We start from the raw sequence: 25,175 nt of genomic DNA, 5'->3' as shown, positions 1-25,175 counted from the left end.
GGAAATCTCTGGCGTTTCATCTTCTATTGCCATGTGTTAATCACAGATCAGATGAAATTCAACAAACTCCAAGGTCTTTGGACGGGCATCATAAAGGATTCCAAAACAGGTTCTGTCCGTTCTTCACCCACCTCAGGGCCTTTGTGCTTGCAGTTTCCTCCTCCTGAAGCACTCTTCCTGCCCTTTGCACAGTTGGCTCAGGGTTTCAGATTAAATGTCACCTCCTCAAAGAGGCCTCCTCTGCTCATCCTTAAGCGTTCCATTGCAGCATTGCTATCTACTTCCTTCCTCATACTTATTTCAAGCTGTGATTATGTCTTTCTTTTTCTGTTTACATGCATGCCATATGCCTTTCCCTGTAATAATAGCTCCAGAAGTGCAGGACCACACTTCTCCTATTCACATTTGTGAATGCCTGGGATGTAAAATAGTACTCAGTACTATTAGTAAATATTCTCAAATGAAACTAATAAAAACTAATTAAATACTAATAAAACTAATAAAAACTAATAAATAAATAAATAATAGATTTGACTCAGTTTCTGCAGTCAAGTAAGGAAAACAAACTTAGATGCATGACAGTAAAATGAAGACACTTGGGGCGCCTGGGTGACTCAGTTGGTTGATGTCCAGCTCTTGGTTGGTTTTGGCTGAGGTCATGATCTCATGGTCTGTGAGTTCGAGCCCCTCACTGGGCTCTGAGAGTGTGGAGCATGCTTAGAATTCTCTCTCCTCCTCTGCCCTTCCTCCCGCTTATCACTGTCACTCTCAAAATGTGCGCTCTCACTCTCTGTCTCAAAATAAATAAGCTTTTAAGAACTTTAAAAAAATGAAAACACTTGTTTGGTCCTGTATAATTTACTTCGCACAGTGAGGGGCAAAGCTGGGAGCCAACCCGGCTTCTCACCAGCTCCCTGGTAACCATGCAGAGGGTGCAGCTGTTTAGCAGAGTAACACAAGAGACATCTGGAGGCAGTGTGAGCAAAGGAGGATGAAGGACAGACTCTCAGAATAGGGACTCAGAGGTCTGGAGGTGGCCAGGGCAGCCCTGTGTCCCACACCCCTTGTTCACAGAGTCCTGGAGGCCTTGAGGGCTGTGAGGAGCCAGCAGGCTGGGTATGAGGCATTAGGGTGCCCCGGCCCTAAGAGAGCTTGTTCTGTGGCTGATTTTCCTCTCTGCCATGTCCTAGATACACCCCTGACCCCAGCGTGGGATTGGGGCCACCATCACACTCACCCTCACTTTCTCCTTCCTGGCTTCATGGCAGCTACTCCATATACCTAGTCTGCAGCCCTGCTGCCCAGAGGTGGACATACAGACCTGCAGCACCCAGGCACCACCCCCCACACCCGCCGGACTCACGCATCTGAATCTGCATGTTTACCAGATCCCCAGCAGTATGTCTCCTCACTGAAGTTTGAGCTCTGGCCTGTGTGCATCAGCCACCCATTCTGTATGGAGCCCCCACAGGGCCCTCAGCCCTCGAGGTGCCAGGAAAGAAGACAGCGGGGTGTCTGACCATGGGGCACACACAGCCAAGTTGGGGAATGAGAAAGCTATTGACATAAAAAACCTTACATTTATGTTTTATGCTCTTTTGTGAATGTTATATCTCGTGATATAAAAACAATGGCTGGCTGTGAGATAGCACAGTTGTGGGGCAGCCCCAGTGTTCTCAGCTGTGTGCACTAAACTCTAAACAGCATAAGTGTCCCAGGTCTTAAGAGTCAGGGCAATCAAGGAGGTTTCCAAGAAGAGGTGAGGCCTTAGTGCTTCACAAAGGAGAGTAGGACATAATTAAGTAGAAAGGAGAAGGAGGGTGCATAGGAGGCACAAACAGTATGGAATCCAGCCATTGACTGGCTTCTTGAGGTCATGGCAGGTCCTTTCATGAACTGAAGTGAGGTGGTTAGGACAGGACCAAATCTCATATGAGCCATGTACTGGCCTCTTCAGACAATGAGAACTTGCCAATCATAGTTACGGCCACTCTCTTTAGAGTCTAGAAGGTAAGAGAGCTGACAGGGACATTTAGATACCACTTTGTTTTGTTTTGTTTTGTTTTGTTTTTTATTGTGGTAAGAACACTCAACATGAAATCAACCCTCTTAATGTCCATTGATGAATGAATGGATAAACAAAGTGAGGCCTGTTCATACAATGGAATATTATTTGGCCTTAAAAAGGAAGGAAATCCCGTCACATGATACAGCACAGATGACCCTGGAGGACATTGTGCCAAGTGAAGTGAGCCAGTCACAGAAGGACAAATGCTGTGTGGTTCCATTTACGTGAGGAATCTGATACAGTCAAAGCAGAGAGTAGAATGATGCTTGCCAGAGGCTGGGGGAGAGGGAATCGAGAGTTCTTACTCAGTGGGTATAGCAGCTCAGTTATGCAAGAGATTGCTTTGTCTTACAGGAGGGAAAACTAAAGCTCCTAGAGAGGCCCTCACTTGCTGGAGGTTATTCCGCAGATTAGAGGCAAAGTTAGGAGTAAAAATCAGGTTTCCTGATCTCTCATTCAACACCTTCCAAGATAACATGCTGCTTGTATGAATGTATTACAGACTGCATCCAGAACCAGAGTCCTTCCAAAATTAAAAGTTTTTTAAAGCATGTAGGCCAGACCCAGACTCACACCAGCCTGACTTCAAGAACTAGAATAAGGCAGGTGTCATCATGAACTGGAGGCAGCCACTCAGTGCTGGGGGAGCCAGAAGACCTCTGGTCCCACCTTTTCCCCGCCCTCCTCCTGGCAGGTATTGCCTCTCTTTCACCACCTTTATCCCTCCTCTGCCTCCTGTGGGAGCACAGGTGACAGCTGGGATAAAAATGAGCCAAGTCTCCCCAAGCTCCTGTCTGAATTTCCCAGGGGCCGTCGAAGGCTGTGCTGGAAACTCCGACCTGAATTCCAAGGAGAAGGACAATGTCTGAGATAGTAGTGCCTGGAGGAACTTCCGGAGACAGCACTTTCCAGGAATCTGGTGCCACCTGCGAGTTCTGAGCACTCTCCTTTCTCCAGATGTGGCCTCAGAACATGCCAGCAAGCCCTTTCACTGGGACCCTCAACAGTATTTCCCCAGGGCTTGAAACAGCCATAGAAGGCAGCCTCTGCTCCCTTCTGCGTGGGTTTTTCTTTCAGCGGGCTGTGTGGCCAAGGAGGCTGGCAAATATGGAGCAGCGGGATGCCTGCCGTGGTGCCCGGCCCCACCTCAGGTTTAGTGTGTGACTTAGAGATATTTGCTGAGGTTATAGGGAAGTTCTGGCACAGGGACCTGCATGAGCCCAAAAGGCCCAGAGGTAGGGAAAAACAAGGTGTGAAACTGAGTTCCCTGGGGGCATGGAGGAACAGAGGAGAGGTTTCTGAAAAGGGTCTCTAGGCTGAGTCACAGGCAAAGAGTAGGACTTATTTGTGCCTCAGTTTCCTTCTCTGTACAATGGAGGTGATAATAATAGTACCTTGCTCATAGGTTGTTGGGAGGATTCAGTGAGAATACACATAAAAAGTTTACAGCCATACTTAGCACATACTAAGTGTTCAGTAGTGGTAGCTGTCTGTTAATAAGTAGGTATTATTATTATCATTGCTGTTTCACACAATGAAGAGAAATCACTTGTCCAAGGGCATAGGTGTATGAAGGGACAGAGCCTGGCATGTGAACCCAGGTCTTGTGACCCCAGAGCCCGTGCTTTCAGCATCATTCTGGATGACATGTTTTCCTGCAAGTGCTAGGGAACCACGAGAGCCACTCGAGGCTTCACGTGACAGCAGAAGGTGGCCACCGTGACCTGGAATGGATGGGAGTAGGTGAAAGGCTAGAGATCCCAATCAGCTAAGAGGCCATTTCAGTTGAGGGTGGAGGGACGCTAGAAACTCCAGTCTAAGATGGGGACCAGAAAGTTCACTTCAGAGGTGGGGCAGTTTTGAGTGTGGAGAAGTCCCAGGCTAGGTGAAGCGGATGTAAATATGGGCAAAAGTTATCTGAGAAGAAAGTCAAGGAGCTGAGAGGCCGAGGGCTGTGGTGCAGAGAGAATGGAATGCCGTCCCACAGATGGGGAGGACTGAGCCAGGCGTTAAGACCCAGGACATGGGGCTTGGCCAGGGACTGGCAAAGACAAACTTGGAAAGAAGGAGGCAGCTGTTTAAAGGCAGAGCAGGTATGGGGGCACCTGGGTGGCTCAGTCGGTTGAGCCTCCAGCTTCAGCTCAGGTCATGATCTCACAGTTTGTGAGTTCGAGCCCCATATCAGGCTCGTTATTGTCTGTGCAGAGCCTGCTTTGGATCTTCTGTCCCCCTCACTTTTTGCCCCTCCCCTGCTCACACTCTCTCAAAAATTAATAAACATTTTAAATTTTTTTAAATAAATAATTTTTTTAAAAGGCAGAGCATGTATGAGCCCAGGAGGCCTGCAAGCAGGGAAGGTAGTTAGAAACCAGGAGTTTTGGGGGTGGTTTCTTCCTCTTCTGCAAAGTAGAACATTGTGGAGAAGGACTATGTGGCCTCTGGGCCTACTTGGGGCCATCCTGAGGGCCAGGCCATAAAGCTGGAGGTTCACTGGCCTGCTTCTCACAATAATAATAATTGTTACTATCACTATTACACAGTGATAACGATGCCTCCCTCCTCTGTAATTTTTCACTGAGAATGAGGAGCTTTTCCATCTACAATCCTATATGAGCTTTGTAACAACCTCTAGGACAGTAGTTCTCAAAACCTTTTGGTCTCCCACCTCTCTTTCCTCTTAAAAATGATTGAGGACCCCAAAGAGTTTTTGTTTCTATGGGTTTTATCAGTCAGTATTTACCACATGAAAAGATAACACTGAGAAAAATTTTTAAACATCTTTTAATTCACTTAAAAAATGACAGTAATAAGTGGCGCCTGGGTGGCTCAGTCGGTTAAGCGTCTGACTTTGGCTCAGGTCATGATCTCACAGTTTGTGAGTCCAAGCCCTGAGCCCCACATCAGGCTCTGTGCTGACAGCTCAGAGCCTGGACCCTGCTTCGGATTCTGTGTCTCCTTCTCTCTCTGCCCCTCCCCTGCTCTCTCTTGCTCTCTCTCTCTCTCTCTCTCTCAAAAATAAACATTAAAAAAAATTGTTTTAGATGACAATAATAAGTCCACTGCATGTTAACATAAATGGCTTTTTTTATGAAGAGTAACTTTTCAGAAAGACTTAATGAGGAGTGTGACATGAGTTTTCCATTTTTGCAAATACTCATAATGTCTGGCTTCCTAGAAGACAGTTGGGCCCTGCTGCCTGTGTGCTCAGTCTGTCAGAACTGTTGTTTGGGCCAGCTTCACAGATAAGTAGTTGGAAAAGGGAGACAGAACCCCAGAGGTTCTCAGGCCACACTTGGGGAACTGCTCTTCTAGAAGGAGGCTAAGCCCTCCTCCCCCCCCCCCCCCCCACCATTTCATAGCTGGAGAAACTGAGGCATGGAGACAGAGGACTAGGACTCCCAGCTCTTTCTGGGACTGCAAACAGGAGGGTCCCTAACGGAGGACTAGCCCTCCCAACCTGGTCTCAGAATAGCCAACACTGACCGGCTGGTTCGCCTAGGGCCTGGGGAGGAAGTGCAGGACTGGGCGGCCCTGGGGAACGGGGAAGATAAGCTGCTTCGGCCTTGGGCAGAGGGGCCAGTGGCCGCCTGATATTAACACCCACAGCCTGAGAAACGCGATAGTGCGGGCCCTGGCGCCCCCAGCCCCCACGTTCCTGGGAGGAACCCTGTTCCCAGAAGTCTGTCCCTGGACACTGCCGTCAACCTCAGAGTTCATTTCCTGGTTAAACAAACATCTATATTAAATGGCCCGGTTGGGCAACGCCCAGTAGCAGATTCTGAGGAGAGCTTCGGGCACATGGCCTGCCAGGCCCCCTTCTTGTCGGGCTGGTGAAGACACATCCATCATCAGCAGAGGCACTAAAGCTGGACGGCCCCGTACGTCCCACCCAGAGTCTGCCCGTCTGGCAGGAGGGGTTGGGAAGGACGTGCAGAATGGCCCGTGCCCCAGCCCTACCAGAAGTCTGGGGGAATGACAGCTTCGACAATGTAACAATGGTAATGACAACAACTCCAAAAGTTGGGGTGGGCCTGATGACTCCTATCCATCATCTCATCATCTCATCCTTGCAGGTGAGAATGCTGACCCAATCTTCCAGATGAGGACACTGAGGCATCCGAGAGGGTCTTGTCCTGAGTCACACAGCCCGCCTGGGATGTGGGTCCGGGCATCCTGACTTCCAGCATAGTTCTCTTTCCTATGTACCATGGCAGGCACTGCTCCTAGGGTTGGAAATCAGAGAGAACTGAGTCCAGAGGACTAGCCTGGGCTCCCCCAGGAGTGCTAGACTCCTGCTACTACCTTTAGAGGACAGGTAAAGGATAGGTGTTTCCCAGTTTGGAAAACCTGCCATCTATAATGAGCAGAGGTGCCATTTACAGAGTGCTTACTATGTGCCAGACACACTGCTAAGTGCTTGGTTATTGAAGCCAGACTACCTGATCTTTAATCTTGGCTCTGCCACTTACTAGCAGTGACTTAGGGCAAATCTTAGAACTTACTTGTCCCTCAGTTTCCTCATCTGTAAAATGGAGGTGCTAATAATTGTACCTTGCCCCCTAGGTTGTTGAGAGGATGCAGTGAGAATACATGTAAAAAGCTTAGAGCCATACTTAGCACATGCTAAGTGTTCAATAAATGCTAGCAGTTCTATTATTAAGTGTGTATTATTATCATCACTGTTTTACAGTTGGGGCTCATGGAAGAGGAATCAGTTGTCCAGGGATATATGCATAGGAAGGGATGGAGCCCGGGATTTGAACCAAGGCCTTCTGACACAGCACCATGGGCTCTCAGCATCATGCTGGATAACAAGTGAAAATTGAATCACAGGCCCCTAGAAGATTAGAGGTCATCTTGTCTTCATTTTATAGGGGAAGAACCTGAGCTTGACTTCTGACCCCTGTCCTTTGTCTATAAAGTAATTCTCTTGATGGAAGCTTGACCACAGGGTTTCTTAGCTATTAAGGCTTGTCCTGGCAGGGTATATTTTCCATTATGAGGGTTTTGTTTGCAAAGACTTTTCACATGTGGGACTCTGCAGGAGCCCCTGCTTGGGAGGGGTGAGCTGCTTTTGTCCACAGAACCCCACACTAGCCCTGCAGATGCAAAAGGCAGACAGTGAGTCACAATTCGGCGCCTGTGGGAAGGGCGGGAGGCCAGGTGAGGCTGGAGGCCTCTGGAGGCCTCGCTGTTTCCCCTCCTGCTCCATGGATGCTGTGACAGCCCGCCAAGAGACAGCAGTGAGATGCAGGAGGGAGACTGACCGTGGGCCCAAGTTCTGCCCTGTTTAGGTGGCCTTGGAGAGAATGAAATCTCTAAAAACACTATGCTTCTTAGCCAAGAAACTGTCAGGGATGGAGTAGCTGGAGAAGGGAACTCATTTATCGAATGCCTACTGTGTGCTAAGCACTGTATCTCATTTCATGTATTTATTCAGATATTGATTGAACGTATCCTGTGTGCAAGGGTAACATCAGGTAATGTGGCTGCTGTAAAGAAGAACACACCCAGATAAAAAGTTATAACAAGTGGCTCTTACCCAGGGGTGAGATTTTCCCCCCAGAGGACATTTGACAATGTCTAGAGACATTTTTGGTTGTCACAACTTGGGGTGAGAGCTGCTACTGTCGACCAGTGGGTAGAAGCCATGGATGCTGTTAATGAGCCTACACTACATAGGACAGCCTTTGCAACCAAAGCTTCCTGGCCTAAAATGTCAGTAGTGCCAAGGCTGAGGAACCCTGGGGTAGAGAATGACTTTGGGTGATCTTTAGGTCAGGTGGTCATGGTTGGCCACAGTGAGGATGTGATTTTTGACCTGAAAAAGTCAGAAAGTAAGAATGAAAAGATCTGGAGAAGAGCATCGCATGCAGAAGGAGCAGCAAGTACAGCGGCCTTGAGTCAGGAATGCCTCATCAAAAAGGCCAGTGCACGAGATCGGGTTGATTATTCTCCACCATATTTCAGATGAAGAAACTGAGGCTCAGAGGAAATGGTTTGCCAGCCGTCATACGATTACACAATATGCTGGAACCAGGATTTGAACTTGATGCTTGTTCATCCCAGTGTCCCTTTGCTTTCAGTGTTTCAACTGTCGCTCTCAGAGGAGTGGTTCAGCCTTCATTCTGCAGTTGAGACCTCTCCCCTACATGACCCTGTAAATTGTTTTTTCTTATTCCATCCCTGAGCACTTGGTTCTGTCCCTGGTTTCTGCCTCAACAACAAAAACCGCAAAGATGACGATAGCCATTATTTCTGTGGTTTTTACTGTACACCAGTCACTGTTCCAAATGAGAGATGTGTGTATAGATACATAGATAGAGATAGACAGATATCTTTCTGTATATACACTCACTCATTTAATCTTCACAGTATGCAGGTGTTAGGCATCCTTATCCTGTTGTACCCATTTTGCAGATAGGAAAATTGAGGTATAGAGAGGCTACATGACTAGCAAAAGGCAGAAAGATTTGAGCTCAGATTGCCTAGTTCCAGAGTCTGTGTTCTTAACCATAACACTGTAGTTGCTCTCTTAATAGGTAGTGAGTTTCTAGTCATTAGAGTAGACCACTGGCTTGACCAGTGGCTCCTTGAGTTTAGTAACACACAGGTTCAGCACAAAAGGGAATTTAGAGGTCACTTTATCACACATTCACACACTTAGAGGCCCCAGGAGGCAGTGATAGACCTGGAACCAAAAGCCAGGTGTCCCATCCAAGTGCCCTCTGCTCCACTGTGGGCCACTCTGACCTCAGCCTTGCCTGAACATTCCTGGCGTCTGCCATCTGTTCTGTCAGGCTGAGCCACAGAGTCTTTGCTCTTCTGGATCCCAGCCAGCAGCTGTGTCTGATATCTGGCAGGTTTGGGGCCACAGAGGAGGGGCCTGCTTGTGGCAGAAGGCCCAGGCATCTGCCTCAGTCCCCGCCCATCCTTCCTGTTCATAGACATAATCTCACTTATTCCCAAATCTTATAGGTGCGGAAGTTGGGCCTCAGATGGTTTAAATGGCTCATCTCCTGAGGTCAGCTGGGAGAGTTGGTGCTTCCAAAGCGGAATGGACATTCATTCATCCATTCATTTACTCATTTGTCTTTCAGTCAACAAAAGCTAGCCTGCTGTATGTGAGGTACCGGTCATGCAGGGGTGATAGTGAACCATTATGGTTCCTTCCCTCTAGGAGAGACATAATTGGTGTCCTGAGAGGAGGATGTTCAGAAAGGATACCAAACCCAGCTGGTTCACGAAGGGGTTCAAAAAAGACTCCTTGGAGGAGGTGATAGATACCATGGCTGAGTCTTAAAGTATAACTGGGAATTAGCCAGGCAGAGAAGGGGAAGGGGACAGCATGTGCAAAAGCAAGAAGTAAGAGAGCTCCCTATGCACAGAGAACCACAGGTTGTTCAAGGTTACTGGGCCTATGGGTGGAGGCCAAGGTCATGCAGTCCTGATAGTGGCCACTTGCTGAGCACTTTCTGTGTGTTGGACAGTGTGCTGGGCATTAGCTCAACAGCCTCCTGAGTTAGATGCTACCAATATCCACATTTACAGATGAGGAAACTGAGGTACAGTAAGATCTCACAGGGAGTAAGTGGCAGGAATGGGCTGAGAAGTATGTGGAATTTGTCTCTGGCAGCTTGGAGGTCCTTCTGTAAACCCAGTGCTTGGGGTCTCCCTTCCCCCATCTGAATTGGTGCTGTCCCTCCTGATCACTCTGTTCTCTCTTGCAGGTAGAAGGACAGTCCAGAGCCCATGTCATCGCACAGGAACTGCTGTCTTCAGAGAAAGCGTGAGTCCCCAAGCAGCTGCCTGTGGCCTTGAGCTTGTTAACAGAACATCACCCCTCCCTGGCTTAAACAGGATGGGAATTAATGCAAACTCAACCCTCTTTCCCTCTGCAGATACGTGGAGATGCTTCAGCACTTACATCTGGTGAGTTAATCATTTTAATTGTCCAAAACTAATTGCCCTTTTACAAGGCTATGATATAAGAGGCAGAAAAGCAGTGAGGAGACAGAGGTGATTTCGATGAACAGAGGCTTGGCAGCAGACAAATGTTCGCCAAGGCTTTTTGTGGACGTCTGTCCCCTAATTCATGTGCTTCGGGGGGTGAATAGCAGCATGCTTTCCATGAGTATGCCTCTCTGCCCAGAAGGGGGTGTATGGGGGATGTGCTGAGGGTTCTGGAAGGGTGTTTGCAGTTTCCTCAGCCCTCTTATTGAGGACGGCAGAAGGAGGACAGACGTAGTTCTGGATCATTGCCGTGTGTGCATGTGAGTATGCATGTGTGGGTGCGTGTGTACACGTGTGCATGTATGTGTGTGCATGTATGCATGTGTGTGCCTATGTGTGCGTGTGTGGGTGCATGCATATGTTTAGGTCCATATGGAGAAGGTGATTGCTTGTGCAATGACAGGGCAGCTGGGGTGTAGAGAGGCTTTCTCAGTCATCCCAGCCCTGGGGCAATAACACTTGAGCCAGTGGTGAGGAAATCATCTGGACTTTCAGAAGAAAGGAGCCCAGACTTGGGGACTGCCTGGGTATCAGGCACTGCCACCCTTTACAACCCACAAGACTGCCTGGAAGGTCTCCCTGTGCAGTCAGTTCATTTCAGTTCAACAGATATTTTTTGAACACTTGCTGTGTGACAAGAGCTGGTGAATAGAAAGATCCTTGAGGCCTTTCCCCAGGAGCTCTCTGGCCAGTGAAGGAGACAGATTAGTAAATGAGTAATCATGTGGAGCATGGGGGAAGAACTGACAACCTGGGGGAATCTAGGCAGGCTTCCCTGAGGATGTGACTTTTGGGCTGAGTCATAAGGAAGGTTGAGGGAAGAAGGTACAGCAGAGACATGAGAAGTGAGTGAACATCGGGGCACCTGCTCCCTGAGGTCTCTAAGCCATATCCAGTCCCCTAGTAGTTCAGCATCTGATTCCACGCTGTTTTGTATTGTTCACCATGTCTATCCAAGAACATCAGAACTGGGAATGTCCACTTGATATTTTGTTCCTGGTGATATGGAAGCCCAGAGAGAGTGACTGAGCCAGGATAAACACCCAGGTCCCTGTATTTCTAGTGCACTATTGTGTGTTAATCCCGCGTTTCTGACTGCCTTTGGAGTTCTTTGTGGCAAAGACCACTCTGGTTGTAGCAGAGCACCCAGCACCAAGCCAGGCCTCCTGCTGAAGCCAGCTGAGGCCCCTGTCAGTGGCATCACCCTAGTGTCCTGTTGCCATGTAAGCAGGGCACCCAGGTTCCTGGAAGCAGGACAGAGCACTACTCTGGTCTGTGCGCCCAGCCCCTCATTTTTGCCCTTCAGGATGAGAGCTTTGTATGCATTATAAAACCCAAAAGTCCTCAGGTACATAATGTACCACCCTCTTATACCTAAAAGATCTCCTTAGGAAGGGCAGGAAGACTCACTCTCCTGTTTTCTTCTCTCTCACTTGCTTCTGAGCTGGCAGCATGACAGAAATGCTGGGCTTTTTGTTTTATGACTTTGTTAAGAGGGTTGTAACTGGGAAACTTCCATCTGTGTTTGCACTGCTTCCTGCCAGTTGGAAAGATGCTGAAACCTCTGGTAATCCATAATAATATCCTGAGGAGAGAGAAAGAAAAAAAAAAAAAACGAGCCCATAAAAGTCACAACTCAAAAGCTAGTTGCGGGAAATTGTGATCTGGAGCTATACTGATGATGTAAGTGCTTGTGGGGATGGCAGTGGCAGAAAAGCCCCAATGTGACTACAAGTCCTAGCCGGGTACATGAGCCTCAGGGAGGCCCGTAAACTGCGAGACATTGTCCACCACTCCCCACTCTGGATCCATCTCTAATTGCTAAGATTGGCAGGTTCTCTCTCAGAATTCCTCCTTACAGATTCGATGCTATTGAAATCCCAAGGCTGTGCGGTGAGGGGAAGGGCTGAGCGTGCATTCTGAACCTCCCCAGCTAGAAAAGTCTCTGGCTCCGTTATGCTCTTTTTGGGCAGTAGGGGGTGGAGGGGGTGTCCTCTGGCCTTCTGTGTTTGGGATTCAACCCTGAGCTTGTCAAATGGTAGATAGAGCTAACTAAAAATTCTCGTCACCCAAACCTGAGTCGTAATGACCAAGATCCTGTTTTTTTGTAGCCTATTAACTAAGAATGGATTTTATAGGTTTTAAATGTTTGCAAAAGGGGTGCCTGGGTGACTCAGTTGGTTAAGTGTCTGACTCTTGGTTTCAGTTCAGGTCACAATCTCCCAATTTGTGAGTTCGAGCCCTATGTCAGGAGCCTGCTTAAGATTCTCTCTCTCCCTCTTTCTCTCTCTCTCTCTCTCTCCCCCTCCCTCTCTCTCTCAAAGTAAATAAATAAACTTAAAAAAATAAATGTTTGTGAAAAAAGGCAATGAAGATGCATCAACTGTACTTCAAAAAAAAGATGTAAGAGTTTTCCATATATTCTTGATACTAGACTCTTGTCAAATATACAATTTGGGGGCAAAAAAGGTAAAGAAAAATACATGGCCAGGACTGTATGTGCCCCACAAAGCCTAAAATATTTATTATGTGGCCCTTTACAGAAAAGGCTTGCTGACTTCTGGTTTAAATACTCCCTTCCATCCCTCCAGGAACCCAGTCATAAATACATTCATCCCCCTGCCCATCTATCTGTATAATCAAACTCTCACCCACTCATGTAGCCAGCTTTTCACCCACTCATCTGTCCTTTAATCTGTGTATGCCCCTTATGGCACATTTATGCACTCATTCATATCCCCCCTCAGTTTATCCACTGTTCAGAGGTCCACCTATCCTTCCAACCATCCACCCATCCTCCCATCCAATCACTTGTCAAACTCCTCATCCATCCATCCACCCATCAACCCATTAACCCATTCATCTAACCATCCATCCATCCACCCACCCACCTATCCTTCCATCCACCCTTCCATCCAACCATCTAACCATCCATCCATCCAGCTTATTCCTTTTGGATGGGACATCACAGGATTTTTACAGTGCTATAGGCACTAGGATGGGCCTTGGAGCCCCAAAGATAAATAAGGCTCAGAACCTGCCCTTGAATAGGTATCCCTTTTTTGTGTGTTGGGGGGGAAGGGTGGAATGGGGAAGAGTAACAGGTAAACAGTCAGTTATGCTACTCTGCTAAGTATAATTTGCACAATTACAGTTTTGTGCAAAATCTGCAGGGGGATGGGGGAGAGAGAGACTTATTCCCCCTTGGGGTATCTAAGAAGATTGTCAGAAGAGGTGCCCCTAAGATGGAATTTGAAGGAGCCCACCAGGCCAGGATGTTGATGGAGGACAGTACATAAGGCAAGTGGTCAGCACGGAAATGCTCCTGGGCCTAGGTGCATGATATATCTGGAGAATGGTGCATCATCACACATGGTTAGAACGTGGATAAATTTGAAAAGGCAGGTTGGAGGTGGGATTGGGGGTCAAGTGATTGGTCCGGAAACCAGGTACCTAAAATGCCAGGCTGTGGGGTTTATGCTTTTTCTTATACATAGTGATTCGTTTTAGACGTTGAACAGTTATATCCCCTGACACCTTCAATCCTCTATTTCCTCTTCTAAAAAAAAAATCCCTCCCCACCAAAAGCTGAAGATTCCTACCATGGGTTCTTCCTTTGGGTTAAGGCATTGAAGGCCTTTTCAGAAGCCATTCTTCCTACTGGGAGAGGTAACCCTGGAAGTTATCACCATGCCTAGGAGACGCTCCCTATGACTGATTCCCTTGGAGAAGCTCCATCCCCTAAGAGACCCTTAAGGGTCTCTGATCCCCACCCACCTCTGTGGCACTGCCTCCTACCACTTACGTTGTTCACTCCAGACGCTGTGGCCTTCTTGCTGCTCTTCAGATACTACAGATACATTTCCTTTGCATGACTTTTCCTCTTGCTTTTCCCACCACCACAACGTCCTACCCCCGATCTTCTCATAATCAGTTTCTCCTTCTCATTCTGGTGTCTGCTCAAGTATCAATACTCAAAGAAGTGGTGCCCAAAACTTAGTGGCATAGAACAACCATGTTGTTATGCTTGCAGATTCCCTGGGCCAGGAGTTTGGACAGGGCAAAGTGGGGAGAGTGTGTCTCTACTCCCCAATATCTGGAGAGAACTTCAAGACAAAGGGCAACTTGATGGCCAGGGGTTAGAATCACCCTAAGAGTCATCATTCACAACTGGTGGTTAGTGCTGGCTCTTGTCCGGGACCTCATTTGGGCTGTTGGCCAGAACACTTACTTGTGGCCTCTCCATGTGATCCCTCTGCCTGGGCAAGTTTTGGGCTTCCTCACAGCATGGTGGCTGCATTCCAAGAGTGAGTGTCCCAAGAGAGAGCCAGGAGGAAGTGCCTGGCATTTTTATGATCTAGCCTTAAGTCACGTAGCACCACTTCCACCATACTGTTAGTGGAGACAGTCACAAAGGTCTACCCAAGTTCAAGGGGAGGAGGTACGGTTTCCACCATCAATGGGAGAAATATCCAGCTCACATTGTGCAATGATCCTGTGAGATAGGAGATATTGTTATGGTCCACTTGGGAAAAATACAATCTACTACAGAAGCCTTTCCTAATAATTCTATGTTGGTTAAAAATTGTCTTCAGCTGCTAGTAATGAAAACCCAGTTATGATAGCTTAATTAATGTAAAGGTGATTCTCTCATGTGAAATAAGTTCAGAAGTAAGAGATCGAGGTTAAGTTTGGCAGCTCCACAAAGTACCAGGGACCAAGGTTTCATTTATCTTTCTGCCGCATCCATTTCCAAGGTTCTTCATGAACAGAGGATTTTTGATGCAGTTCTCACCATCACATCCATGTCCCAGGCAAGAAGGAAAAAAGGGGAAAATTAAAAGGTCATGTTCCCACCCCCTTGAAAAAAAATTTTTTTCTGAAAAGTTTACTTATCCACTTTTGCCTCTGTCTCACTGGGCACTATTAGTTGCAAGGGAAGTTGGGTCAACTGAATCGGTCAAAGCTGGGTTCACTTCAGTGGCTGTGCTTCTTGTGTATTCATTCTGGGACCCAGGCTGAAGAGACAGCAGGCACCCAGGGAAGGCTCTCCCTGTGGTGATTGCAGGGAGCAAGCAGAAATACCAGAGGAGGGGCGCCTGGGTGGCTCAGTCGGTTAAGCATCCAACTCTTGATGTCAGCTCAGGTCATGATCTTACGATTTGTGGGACTGAGCCCTGCCTGGCTTCTGCACTGACATCATGCAGCCTGCTTGGGCTTCTCTTTTTCTCCCCTTCTCCCTGCCCCACCCTCCCTCTCAAAATAAATAAGTAAACTTTAAGGAAAAAAAGAAAGAAACACCAGAGGGCTTCTGAGATTCAGTCTTACAACTGGTGCATGATCACTTCTGCCCATGACCCATTGGTCAGAGCAAGTGCTGTGGCCTGGACCAAAGACAAGGGGCAGGGATCTTCTCTCCCCATGATGAGGCCATGGCAAGGGTGTGGATGCCAAGGGAAGTTCAGGAACCACAGCTGTACCTCCTCTTTTGTATCACCTAGCTCATACTTCATTTTATTTTCTTCACGGAATGTTTCATATCTAAAAATCATCTAATTCATGTATTTGTTTACTTATGTTGTATTTTCATTTTCATGCAGTTCCAAATACTTTCTAATTCCCTTTGTGATTTCTTCTTTGACCCATGAGTTATTTAAAATTAAGTTGTTCTATTTCCAACTATTTGTGAATTTCCCAAATTTCCTCCCGCTGCTCGCTTTTAATGCTGTCGTGGTTGGAGAATGTACATTGTGTGGTTTTAAATTTATGGAGATTTGTTTTGTGGCCTGGTGTATAGTATATCCTGGAGAATGTTCCATGTGTGCTTGAAAAGAATGTGTTTTCTGCTCTAGCTGGTGGGTATCTTATAGATGTCACTTAGGTCAGGCTGATCAACGGTGCTTTGAATCTCCTCCATTCTTGCTGGCTTTCTGTCTCATCCTTCTGTCCCTTACTGAGAGTGGGGTTACTGATTGTTGACTTATCTTTCCCTCCCTTTTCATTCCATCCACTTTGCTTCATTTATTTTGGGGCTGTTTTAGAGGCTTGTTTACTGTGTCTCTCCCTCACTAAACTCAGAGCTCCTGGAGGGCAGAGAGCTTGACCGGTCCCATTCCCGATGGCTTGTGAGACCCAGTACACCATCAGGGCTCAGTAAATATCTGATGAATGAGTGATGGCGGGGTCAGCCCTTATAGCAGTCCTACCACTTCTTCCATCAGAAATATTTCCTGAGCACCTCTTATGTGCTGGGTACGGGGTCCCTGCGCTTCAGGGACTGACAGTCTAGGAAGGAGACAGGCGCAAAAAGGGACAATATTAGTACAATGGTAGGGGCATACTGAGCCTGAGAGGTTCAGACAAGGAATATGTCCCAGGCTTCTGGGTATGGGAGAAGGACTCCCAGAGGAAATGTGTCTAAGCTGAGACCTACAGGATGGGGAGCAATTAGCCAGGTGAGGAAGGCTTGTACCTGGCAAGGGGATCCACATGTACAAAGATCCAGAGGCCAGTTAGAGATTGGAGTGTTTGGAAACTCATAGAAATTCTAGGTGGCTGGAGCATGTGTGTGAGAGAGTGGTGATAGGTGAGGGGCAGAACAACACAGAAGTGGGGCTTTGGGTTTGATCCCCTACAGTTCTGTGGGGAGGCCATTGAGTGATTCCAGCAGGAGGTGACACTGGACTGGAGAGCTGCAGGCAGATTGGAGGACAGCATGCTTGGTGAGTGGCTGTGGGGTACAGGAGAGGTAGCAGATTTCTGGCTTGCTGACTCACCATCGCAGCAAGTGCTGGAGGGGGTCAGGCTAGGCATGGGGGTGATGAGGAGTTTAGTGTGAGTTTTGTGAACCATGAGGGGCGGGTGAAGGACATCCCAGTGATGGGCTGGGCACAGGATGTCTACCAGAAGTGATCAAGTGTGGAGATGTCAACCGAAGCCCCAGCAGTGACCCGGATTTCCCCAAGGAAGTGAGTGTGTAGAGTGGGGAGAGGGCTCTCAGGGGCCTAGCGGGCTTTTGTGAAAGGGTCAGGGGACTTAGGGAGGAGTATTAGGAGGCCATAGGGCAGAAAGGCAGACAAGAGGCTTCTCAGATCCTCCCTGCATCCAGCCCACTCATCACCTCCCACACCCGCCTTGCTCAATGGTGGTAGCCACCTGAAAGCGCATCAGGAGTGTCCGGGACAAGCCAGATTTCTCAGACTTCTCAGAGGAAAAGGCCACTTACTCAGAAGCCCTCCCTTATCATTGCATACGTGTTTGACTCAACTGTGGCCATGGTGCTGACATGACTGGGGCAAGTACAGAATCTAGAGGGACTCACTAGCAACTTTATGAGTTTATGTAAGCTGGGTGCTATCAGTTTACTCCCCACCCAGGTCCCCTCTTTCCTCACCCAACCAGCTCTGGCTTCTCATTACAGCCAATGTCCAGTGTAGCTGATGCTGAGGAGGGGTGGCAGGAGTGGCAGTGAGCATTTGTTGACCTACTATTGTGTGGTTGACAATTTACATACATTGTGTCATTTAATTGCACATAGTCTGTGCTCAATAAATATTTCTCACATGGTTGAATGAGTCCAATTACCCAAGGTCACACAGCCAGTAAGAAGTAGGACCAGGGCCATCTGACCCCAGAGCCCTGAGAAGGGGAGGAAACAAACAGAAGTGGAACAGTGCTTTTAGGTGGCAGGGAACCTAAGGAGGGGAGAATGAGTGTACACAGGAGGAATGAAATCAGGGAAGGCTTCCTAGAAGAGAGGATGTTGAGCTGGCATTGACGGACAGGCTCTCCAGGGGATAGGAGCAGCAGGAATGAGTCCACAGAGTGGAGGGCTTGGGGGTGTGTGGTGTACAGGAAGGGGCTTGGAGAGCTGGTCTTGAGGGAGAGCCTGAATGCCATGCCCCAAGGCCTTTCAAAAGGGAGGCATAGGAACTTGGGAGCCCTGAGCAGAGCAGATGCCCTGAAGGAGGGGGAGGAGGGGAAGGGTGGTCTGGTGGGTTGGGTGGGAGGGCATGATGCTAGGGCACCCACAGGTTAACCCAGACCAAGCTCCCAGGTAGCCTCATGCTGGGGAAGTTGTGTGGAGATAGGAAGATTTTGTGTCTGTCTCTTACTTTTATTTATTTATTTGTATTAACTAAATTCCATAATTTATTCAGATACCCTTCATTTTTACTGAAGTCTTTTTTCTGTTCTGGATCCCACCCACCATAGCATTTTGCATTTATTTTTTTTTTTTATATTTAAATTTTAGTTAGCATACAGTGTCTTACTTTAACTTTTGTAGCTCCAGTCCGTAGATGACAGTAAAAAGTAAGTTTTAATTCAGTGGGGAGGGCCCTGTTTCTTTCTAAGTCTTTGCTGGGCTCTCTTCCAGGACAAAGTGAACTTATTGATCTTTGGTGGACTCAGAGAGAGACAAATTTTGGTTCAGTGTGAGAAAATGTGCTTGTCTTTCCACCTGAACTGTTGGAGAAGGGGTAAGCTGTCCTTATTGGGAAGTATGAATGTAGTAGCTGTTGGGGAGTTCTCAGTAAAGTGGTTCCTATCCCAGGTGCGTGGCTCTTCCCTGTATATTTTCATTCAGTTCAGGAAGAAACTTGCTGTGTGACCCTGGAAAGTCCCTTCCTCCTTAATCCCTCACCCTGAGATGGCTGGTGGGGCTCAGACATTTTTAGCCACGAAAACTGTCTTCAAGTGGAATTTCACTCAGACCCTCAGTATGAAGAGTAGCTAAGAGCAGAGGTGCTTTGTTTCAAAGGTGGGAGGGGCCAAAGTTTGGGCTCTGCCTCCACCTCTCTAATCCCTGGGTCTCCATGGAGCACAGTGTGAGAAATAATCATCTATTTCAGTGGTTCTCAGAATGTGGTCCCTGAACCAGCGGCACCTGAGAACTTATAGGAAATGCATATTCTTGGGCCCCAGCCCACAACTGCTAAATCAGAAACTCTAGGGGTAGGGTCTGGGCATCTGCATTTTAACAAAACTTCCAGGTGATGCTGATGGACAGTAACATTTGAGACCCACAGATACATGATCCTGTAAAATCCACTCGGCATGAGTTCTCTGTGATTCCCTGCCCCCTCGAGAGAAGCATCCTCTGGAACACTGTTCCCCAATCCTGGCTGTGCACAGATCCCCAGGAGCTTTAGAAAATATGGTTTAAAAACATCCACTCAGCACAGTTATGAACAAAGCTGGGTCAATCTAAGGGTGAAAGTGAATGAGACACAGTCTGCTCCCTGCATAATTGGAGGGAAGATGACAGAAACATACAGAGTAAGTAAATAGCCTGACAATGCAAAATTCTGTAAAGCCATTGCTTTTCAGGCTGGGATGCATGCATTCCTCCCTGAGGTATGCAGTAGGTGTCCAGGAGCACTTGAGGCCACAGCATAAAGAGAGCACATTTTCTAAGCGCTCCTGCTTTGCTTTAGATACATATATTTTTTTAATTAAAAAAAATTTTAATGTCTATTTAAAGAACACAAGCAGGGGAGAGGCAGAGACAGAGGGGGTCAGAGAATCTGAAGCAGGCGCTGTGCTGACAGCAGAGAGCCCGATCGGGACTCAAACCCACGAACCGTGAGATCATGACCTGAGCTGAAGTCGGAGCTTAACTGACTGAGCTACCTAGCTGCCCCTAGATATGTATTAAGTAAATTAAATCACACATGGATATATTTTGGAGAATAATGTTAAATACACCTTAATTCTTAAGCTAAAACATGAGACTTCAGACACGTTCTGAGACCAAGGTGGCTCCCTTCAGGTTGTAACCCCAGAGTTCCAGAGGCTGTAGGATACTTGAAAGGCCACTAGACTGACCCGGGAGGCCTTCCTGATGGAGGTAGGGTTTGAAGCAGCTTTAAAAGATGAGCAAGACATGGACCAGATGTCAGAAGCACAGAACAAAGACACAGCAGCTGGAAAGAGGACTCCTATAAAGCAGTAGTGCTCCAAGTGTGGTCCCAAGACCCAGCAGCACCTGGGAACATGGGAGAAATGAAAATTACCCAGCCCCATTCACAGCCTACTGGATGGAAACTCTGGAGGTAAGCCCAGTGATCTGGGTTTTCAATAAGTCCCACAGACGATTGTGAAGCAGGCTTATCTTGGAGAAGCAGGGGTATACAGAAATGAGCAATACACTGCAAAGGTAGGCTGGATCAGCTCTGGAAGGACCATGAACTCCAGGCCCTGGAGTTTAACTTTAATTAAAGGGCTTGGAGGAGACATGAAAGCAGTGGAGAAAAGCAGTGCTTGTCTTTCCTCACCCAGGGACCTCAGAGAACCGCTTTCTTTTTTAAAAAATGTTTTGTAACTTACAGATAGGTGCACAAATTTTAAAGGTAGAGCCTAAATATTTAATATATGTGTGTGCGTACGCTTGTAACTGCCACTCGTAGAGCATTTTCATCATCCCAGGAGGTGTCCTGTGCCCCTTCCCAGCCTGTATCACCCTCCAGAGGTTGCCACTGTTTTTGCTTTCCATCACATTGGATTGGTTTAGCCTGTTGTTGGATTTCATATGAATGGAGTCATGAATTATGTATTCTTTTGTGTCTGGCTTCTTTAGCTCAACATAATATGTGAGATTCATCCAAGTTTTCATGCCTATTAGTATTCTTTTGTGTGGATATACCACAGTTGGTGTATCTATCCTGTTAATGATGATTTGGGCTGTTTCCAGCTTGGGCTGTTATAAAGCTGCTATGAATGTTCATATACGTATCATTAGGGAACATAAACATCATTTCTCCTCAGTATCTACCTAGAGTGGAATTGTTGGTCATAGAGTAAGCATAGATTCAGCTTTATTAGGAACTGCCAAATAGGTTTTCAGAGTGGTTGAATATATATACTCCCACCCCCAACATTTGGGAATAACGTATACTCCCACCCCCAACATTTGGGAATAACGTTCCTCATGCTGCCCAGCGTTTTGGTATTGCCCATCTTTCTACTCATGGCCATTCTGGTGATTGTGTAGTGGTTTCTCATTGTTGTTTTAGCAGCAACCACCAACTGATGGTTGATGAAATTGAGTATCTTTCTGTTTATTAGCCGTTTGAAAATCCCCATTTGAAGTTCTTTTGCCTACTTTTTAATTAGGTTGTCTTTTTCTTATGGATCTATAGGAATTCTTTAAATATCCTGGACTCAAGTCTATTTTCAGATATATGTATTGTAAATATTCTCCCAATCTGTGGCTTCCGTATTCAATTTTTAATAGCTTAATTGAGATATAAATCTTATACCATACAATTCAGCCATTTAAAGTGTAAAATACGATGGTTTTTAGCACATTCAGAGTTGTGTAATCATCACGACAATCCATTTTGGCACATTCTCATGATCCCAAAAAGAAACCCCAAACCCCAAAGCTGTCACTCGCCATCACCCTGCCTCAGCCCTAGGCACCCACTGTCTAGTTCTATCTCTTGTAGGTTTTCCTGTTTTTGAAATTTCACGTAAATTGCAGCAAGGTTCATCCACATTGTAGCATGTGTCAGTACTTCACCCCTTTCATGGCTAATATTCCATTGTGTGGATAGACCACGTTTTGTTATCCATTCATCAGTTGATGGACATTTGAGTTCTTTCCACTTTTTGATTATTTTGAAAATGCTGCCATGAACATTCATGGGCAAATTCTTGTATGAACATACATTTTCCATTCTCTTGGGAATATACCTAAGAGTGCAATTTCTGGACCATATGGTAACTTTTTAACCTTTTGAGGAACTACCAGCTGTTTCCCAAAGTGGCTGCACCATTTTAGATTCTCCTTGCAGAACTTGTTATTATCTGTCTTTTTTATTATAGCCATCCTGGTGGATATAAAGTGGGATCTCACTGTGGTTTTGATTTTGCATCTCCCTAATGACTAATGATGTCAGGCATCTATCTTTTCATGTACTTCTTGGTCATTTGTATATTTCGTTTGGAGAACTATCTTTTCAAATCCTTTGCCCATTTTTTAAAGGGCTATCTTTTCATTGTGGTTCTATATACATGCAAGTCCCTTATCAGATATGTGATTTGCAAATAATCCCTCCTGTTCTGTGGCTTGTCTTTTCATTGTCTCCATGGTGTCCTTTGAAGCATACAAGTTTTTAATTTTAATGTAATGTAATTTTTTCTTTTGTTGGTTGCATTTTTGATGTTATATCTAAGAAAGTTTTGTCTAGCTCCAAATCACAAAGATTTACTCCCGTATTTTCTTTCTTTATTATTTTTTTAATGTTTATTTATTTTTGAGAGAGAGAGACAGAGCGTGAGCAGGGAGGCGCAGAGAGAGAGGGGGAGGCTCAGAATCTGAGGCAGGCTCCAGGCTCTGAGCTGTGAGCACAGAGCCCAATGTGGGGCTCTAACATAAACTGTGAGATCATGACCTGAGCTGAAGTTGGATGCTTAACTGACTGAGCCACCCAGGCAGCCCTCCCATATTTTCTTTAAAGAGTTTTATAGTTTTAGCTTTCACATTTAAGTATTTGATTCTGGGTTAATTTTTGTATAGGATATAAAGAAGGAGTCCAAATTTATTCTTTTGAATGTGGATATCCAAATATCTCAGCACCATTTGTTGAAAAGGCTTTTTTTCCCCACTGAATTTTCTTGGCACCCTTGCTAAAAATCACTTAACCATAAACATTTATTTCTGAGTTTATCTCTGGACTCTGAATTCTATTTCATTGATCTTTATGTCTGTCCTATACCAATACCACACAATCTTGATTCCTTTAGGCCTATAGTAAGTTTTGAAACCAGGAACCATGAGTCTTTCACCTTTGTTCTTCTTTTTCAAGATTGTTTTTTGTTTTTTCTTTTTTCAAATTTTTATATAATGTTTATTTATTTTTGAAAGAGCATGAGCAGGGGAGGGGCAGAGAGAGAGGGAGACACAGAATCCGAAGCAGGCTCCAGGGTCTGAGCCGTCAGCACAGAGCCCGACGCAGGACTTGAACTCACAAACTGTGAGATCATGACCTGAGCCAGTCAGACCCTGACTGAGCCACCCAGGTGCCCCTCAAGATAGTTTTGACTATTCTGGGTCCTTGTATCTTCATGTGAATTTTAGAATCAGCTTGTCAAGTTTCTCTACAAACAGGTGACTGGGATTTTGATGAGGGTTAAGACGAATCTCTATATCAACTTGGGGAATGTTACCCTCTTAATATTAAGTTGTGTATACGAGACCTCTTTCCATTTACCTAGGTCTTCTTTAATTTCTTTCGATGAAGTTTTGTTGTTTTCAGAGTGTAGCTTCTATGCTTCTTTTGTTAAATTTATTTCTAACCATTTTTCCCCTTTTCATCTTACTTTTTCAATGATTTTTTAAACTTCTATTTAAAAAAATTCAGTTTTACAGAAAAGTAACAAGGATAGGAGTAGTACATAGCACAACCAGATTCCCTTTTCCATAGTCATCTGTTAACATGAAGTCCAATGTATTTATTTTTCTGTGTGGTTCATACATTTTGTATACAGCTGAAGGAGTCTTTGCCCCTCTGAAAACAGAATTGTTTTCAGGGTTCCACAGTACCCTCCAGTGGCTGACCATGCCAGGTGAAGTCATGTCTGCTGGACAGCTCATGGCCTGCCAATGCATGTTTGTGACACAGGTGGGTCGTGGTTGAGGTTGGTGTGTGTTTGGCCAGATGGGATCCCAGTGAGTCCACTTGACTTTTGGCAACAACATCAGTGGTTTGACTACTTGCAAAGAGGACCTTGGCCACCCACCAACTGTTTAGCTCAGAGAATAGAGGTGCTGTGTTGCCTAGAAAACTCAGTAGCAGGTTTGGAGAAGAGAAAAAGGGGCCAAGGGCCCAGGCCTCTACATGTGAAGTCCCAGCTTCCACTTTACACAAGCCCAGGACAGGGTCCTGAGAATGCTGTGAGCTCCAGGAAACTTGTCTGAGCCCCAGAGGCAGAGAGGCAGTCTTCACACTCGGGCCTCTCCACCAAGCTGCCCCAGGGTCTCTGAGATTGGGCCAGAAGCCCTGGCTAGCACTCAGGAACCGCGTTCTAGTCCCCCTCCTTGACCTGCATCTGTCACTCCCCCGTCTGGGCCATCTGTAAGAGAGCTACAACTTTGGAGTCAGGCCGACTTGGGCCCAGATCTTGCCATCTTGATGACGTTGGGCAATTTACTTAATCCTTCTGGACCTGATTATTTTATTGGAAATAAAATGGAAATAATAATAGTGCCAAACTATAGTTGTCATGTGTTGATCACCTTCCCTGTGCAGGGTGCGAGGGAGACAGAGATAAGTGAAACAGAGTCTAGGGGAGAAGGGAAGCACAGGAAACAAAGAATCCTTAAACAGAGCAGAAGGCAATATGCACAAACACTGTGAAGAAGGTATTTGTATTCCCATTTAGCAGAGGGGGAAATTGAGGTCCATACAGATGAACTGACTTGCTCAGGGTCACACATTTGCAACTCTCCAGGTTGACAAGGACTCATTTGTGTTCTCTAGGCCTTGGCTTGGGGTCTAGAGGCTCTAAGGCTGGAGCAGAGGCTCCACAGAGAGCTGGTAAGTGGGCATGGTGAGAAGGGGAACCAGATCAAGAAGAACTCTGGTGCCCAGATGCGTTTGGATTGGATCCTGTAGGCATTGTGGCCACTCAGTTCTTCTTCCTTATTATCTCCAGTCCATTCCCTCTCTCGGTCCCCATGGCCACCATTGGGTCAGGGCCTTTCTCCTGGATGACTGCGACGGCCTTCTCACTGGTCTTGCTTTTGTTCTGGCCACCTCCAGTTTGTTCTCCCAACAACGTGAATTTTGTAAGATAGATATTTGGTCCAGTGGTTCCCTGTCACCCCAGGATGAAACCCAATTGCCTTTAAAACCCTGCAGGGCCCTGTGGGATGGGTCGTCTGTCTGACCGTCCATTGCCATCATATTCCAGTCCTGTGCACTTGCACAGTGCGCACACTCACATGTACATGCATACTGCACCCAAGACACATTTAACTTAGTGCCTCCTCCACCTCAGGGCCTTTGCACATGTTGCCTCCTCTGCCTGAAACACTCCCTTCCTATCTCAGAGGAGATAGGATGCTTTCCCAGAGCTAAGTCAGGTC

General features: G+C 46.6%; 1 protein-coding gene across 2 annotated transcripts in view; it reads left to right on the top strand.

Moving 5' to 3' along the window:
* The window catches only part of FGD5 (FYVE, RhoGEF and PH domain containing 5), a 121,374-nt gene that overhangs the window by 59,844 nt on the left and 36,355 nt on the right, over nucleotides 1–25,175 (top strand). For both annotated transcript variants that reach the window (XM_042911423.1, XM_042911415.1), the window contains exons 4-5: nucleotides 9,799–9,857; nucleotides 9,970–10,000. In XM_042911423.1, the coding sequence (XP_042767357.1) occupies nucleotides 9,799–9,857; nucleotides 9,970–10,000 (90 nt within the window). The remainder of the gene's footprint in view (nucleotides 1–9,798; nucleotides 9,858–9,969; nucleotides 10,001–25,175) is intronic.

This window comes from Panthera leo, chromosome A2 (genome assembly GCF_018350215.1).
Source record: "Panthera leo isolate Ple1 chromosome A2, P.leo_Ple1_pat1.1, whole genome shotgun sequence".
In the NCBI taxonomy this organism is placed as follows: Eukaryota; Metazoa; Chordata; class Mammalia; order Carnivora; family Felidae; genus Panthera; species Panthera leo.
This window is presented reverse-complemented; position numbering and strand designations above follow the sequence as displayed.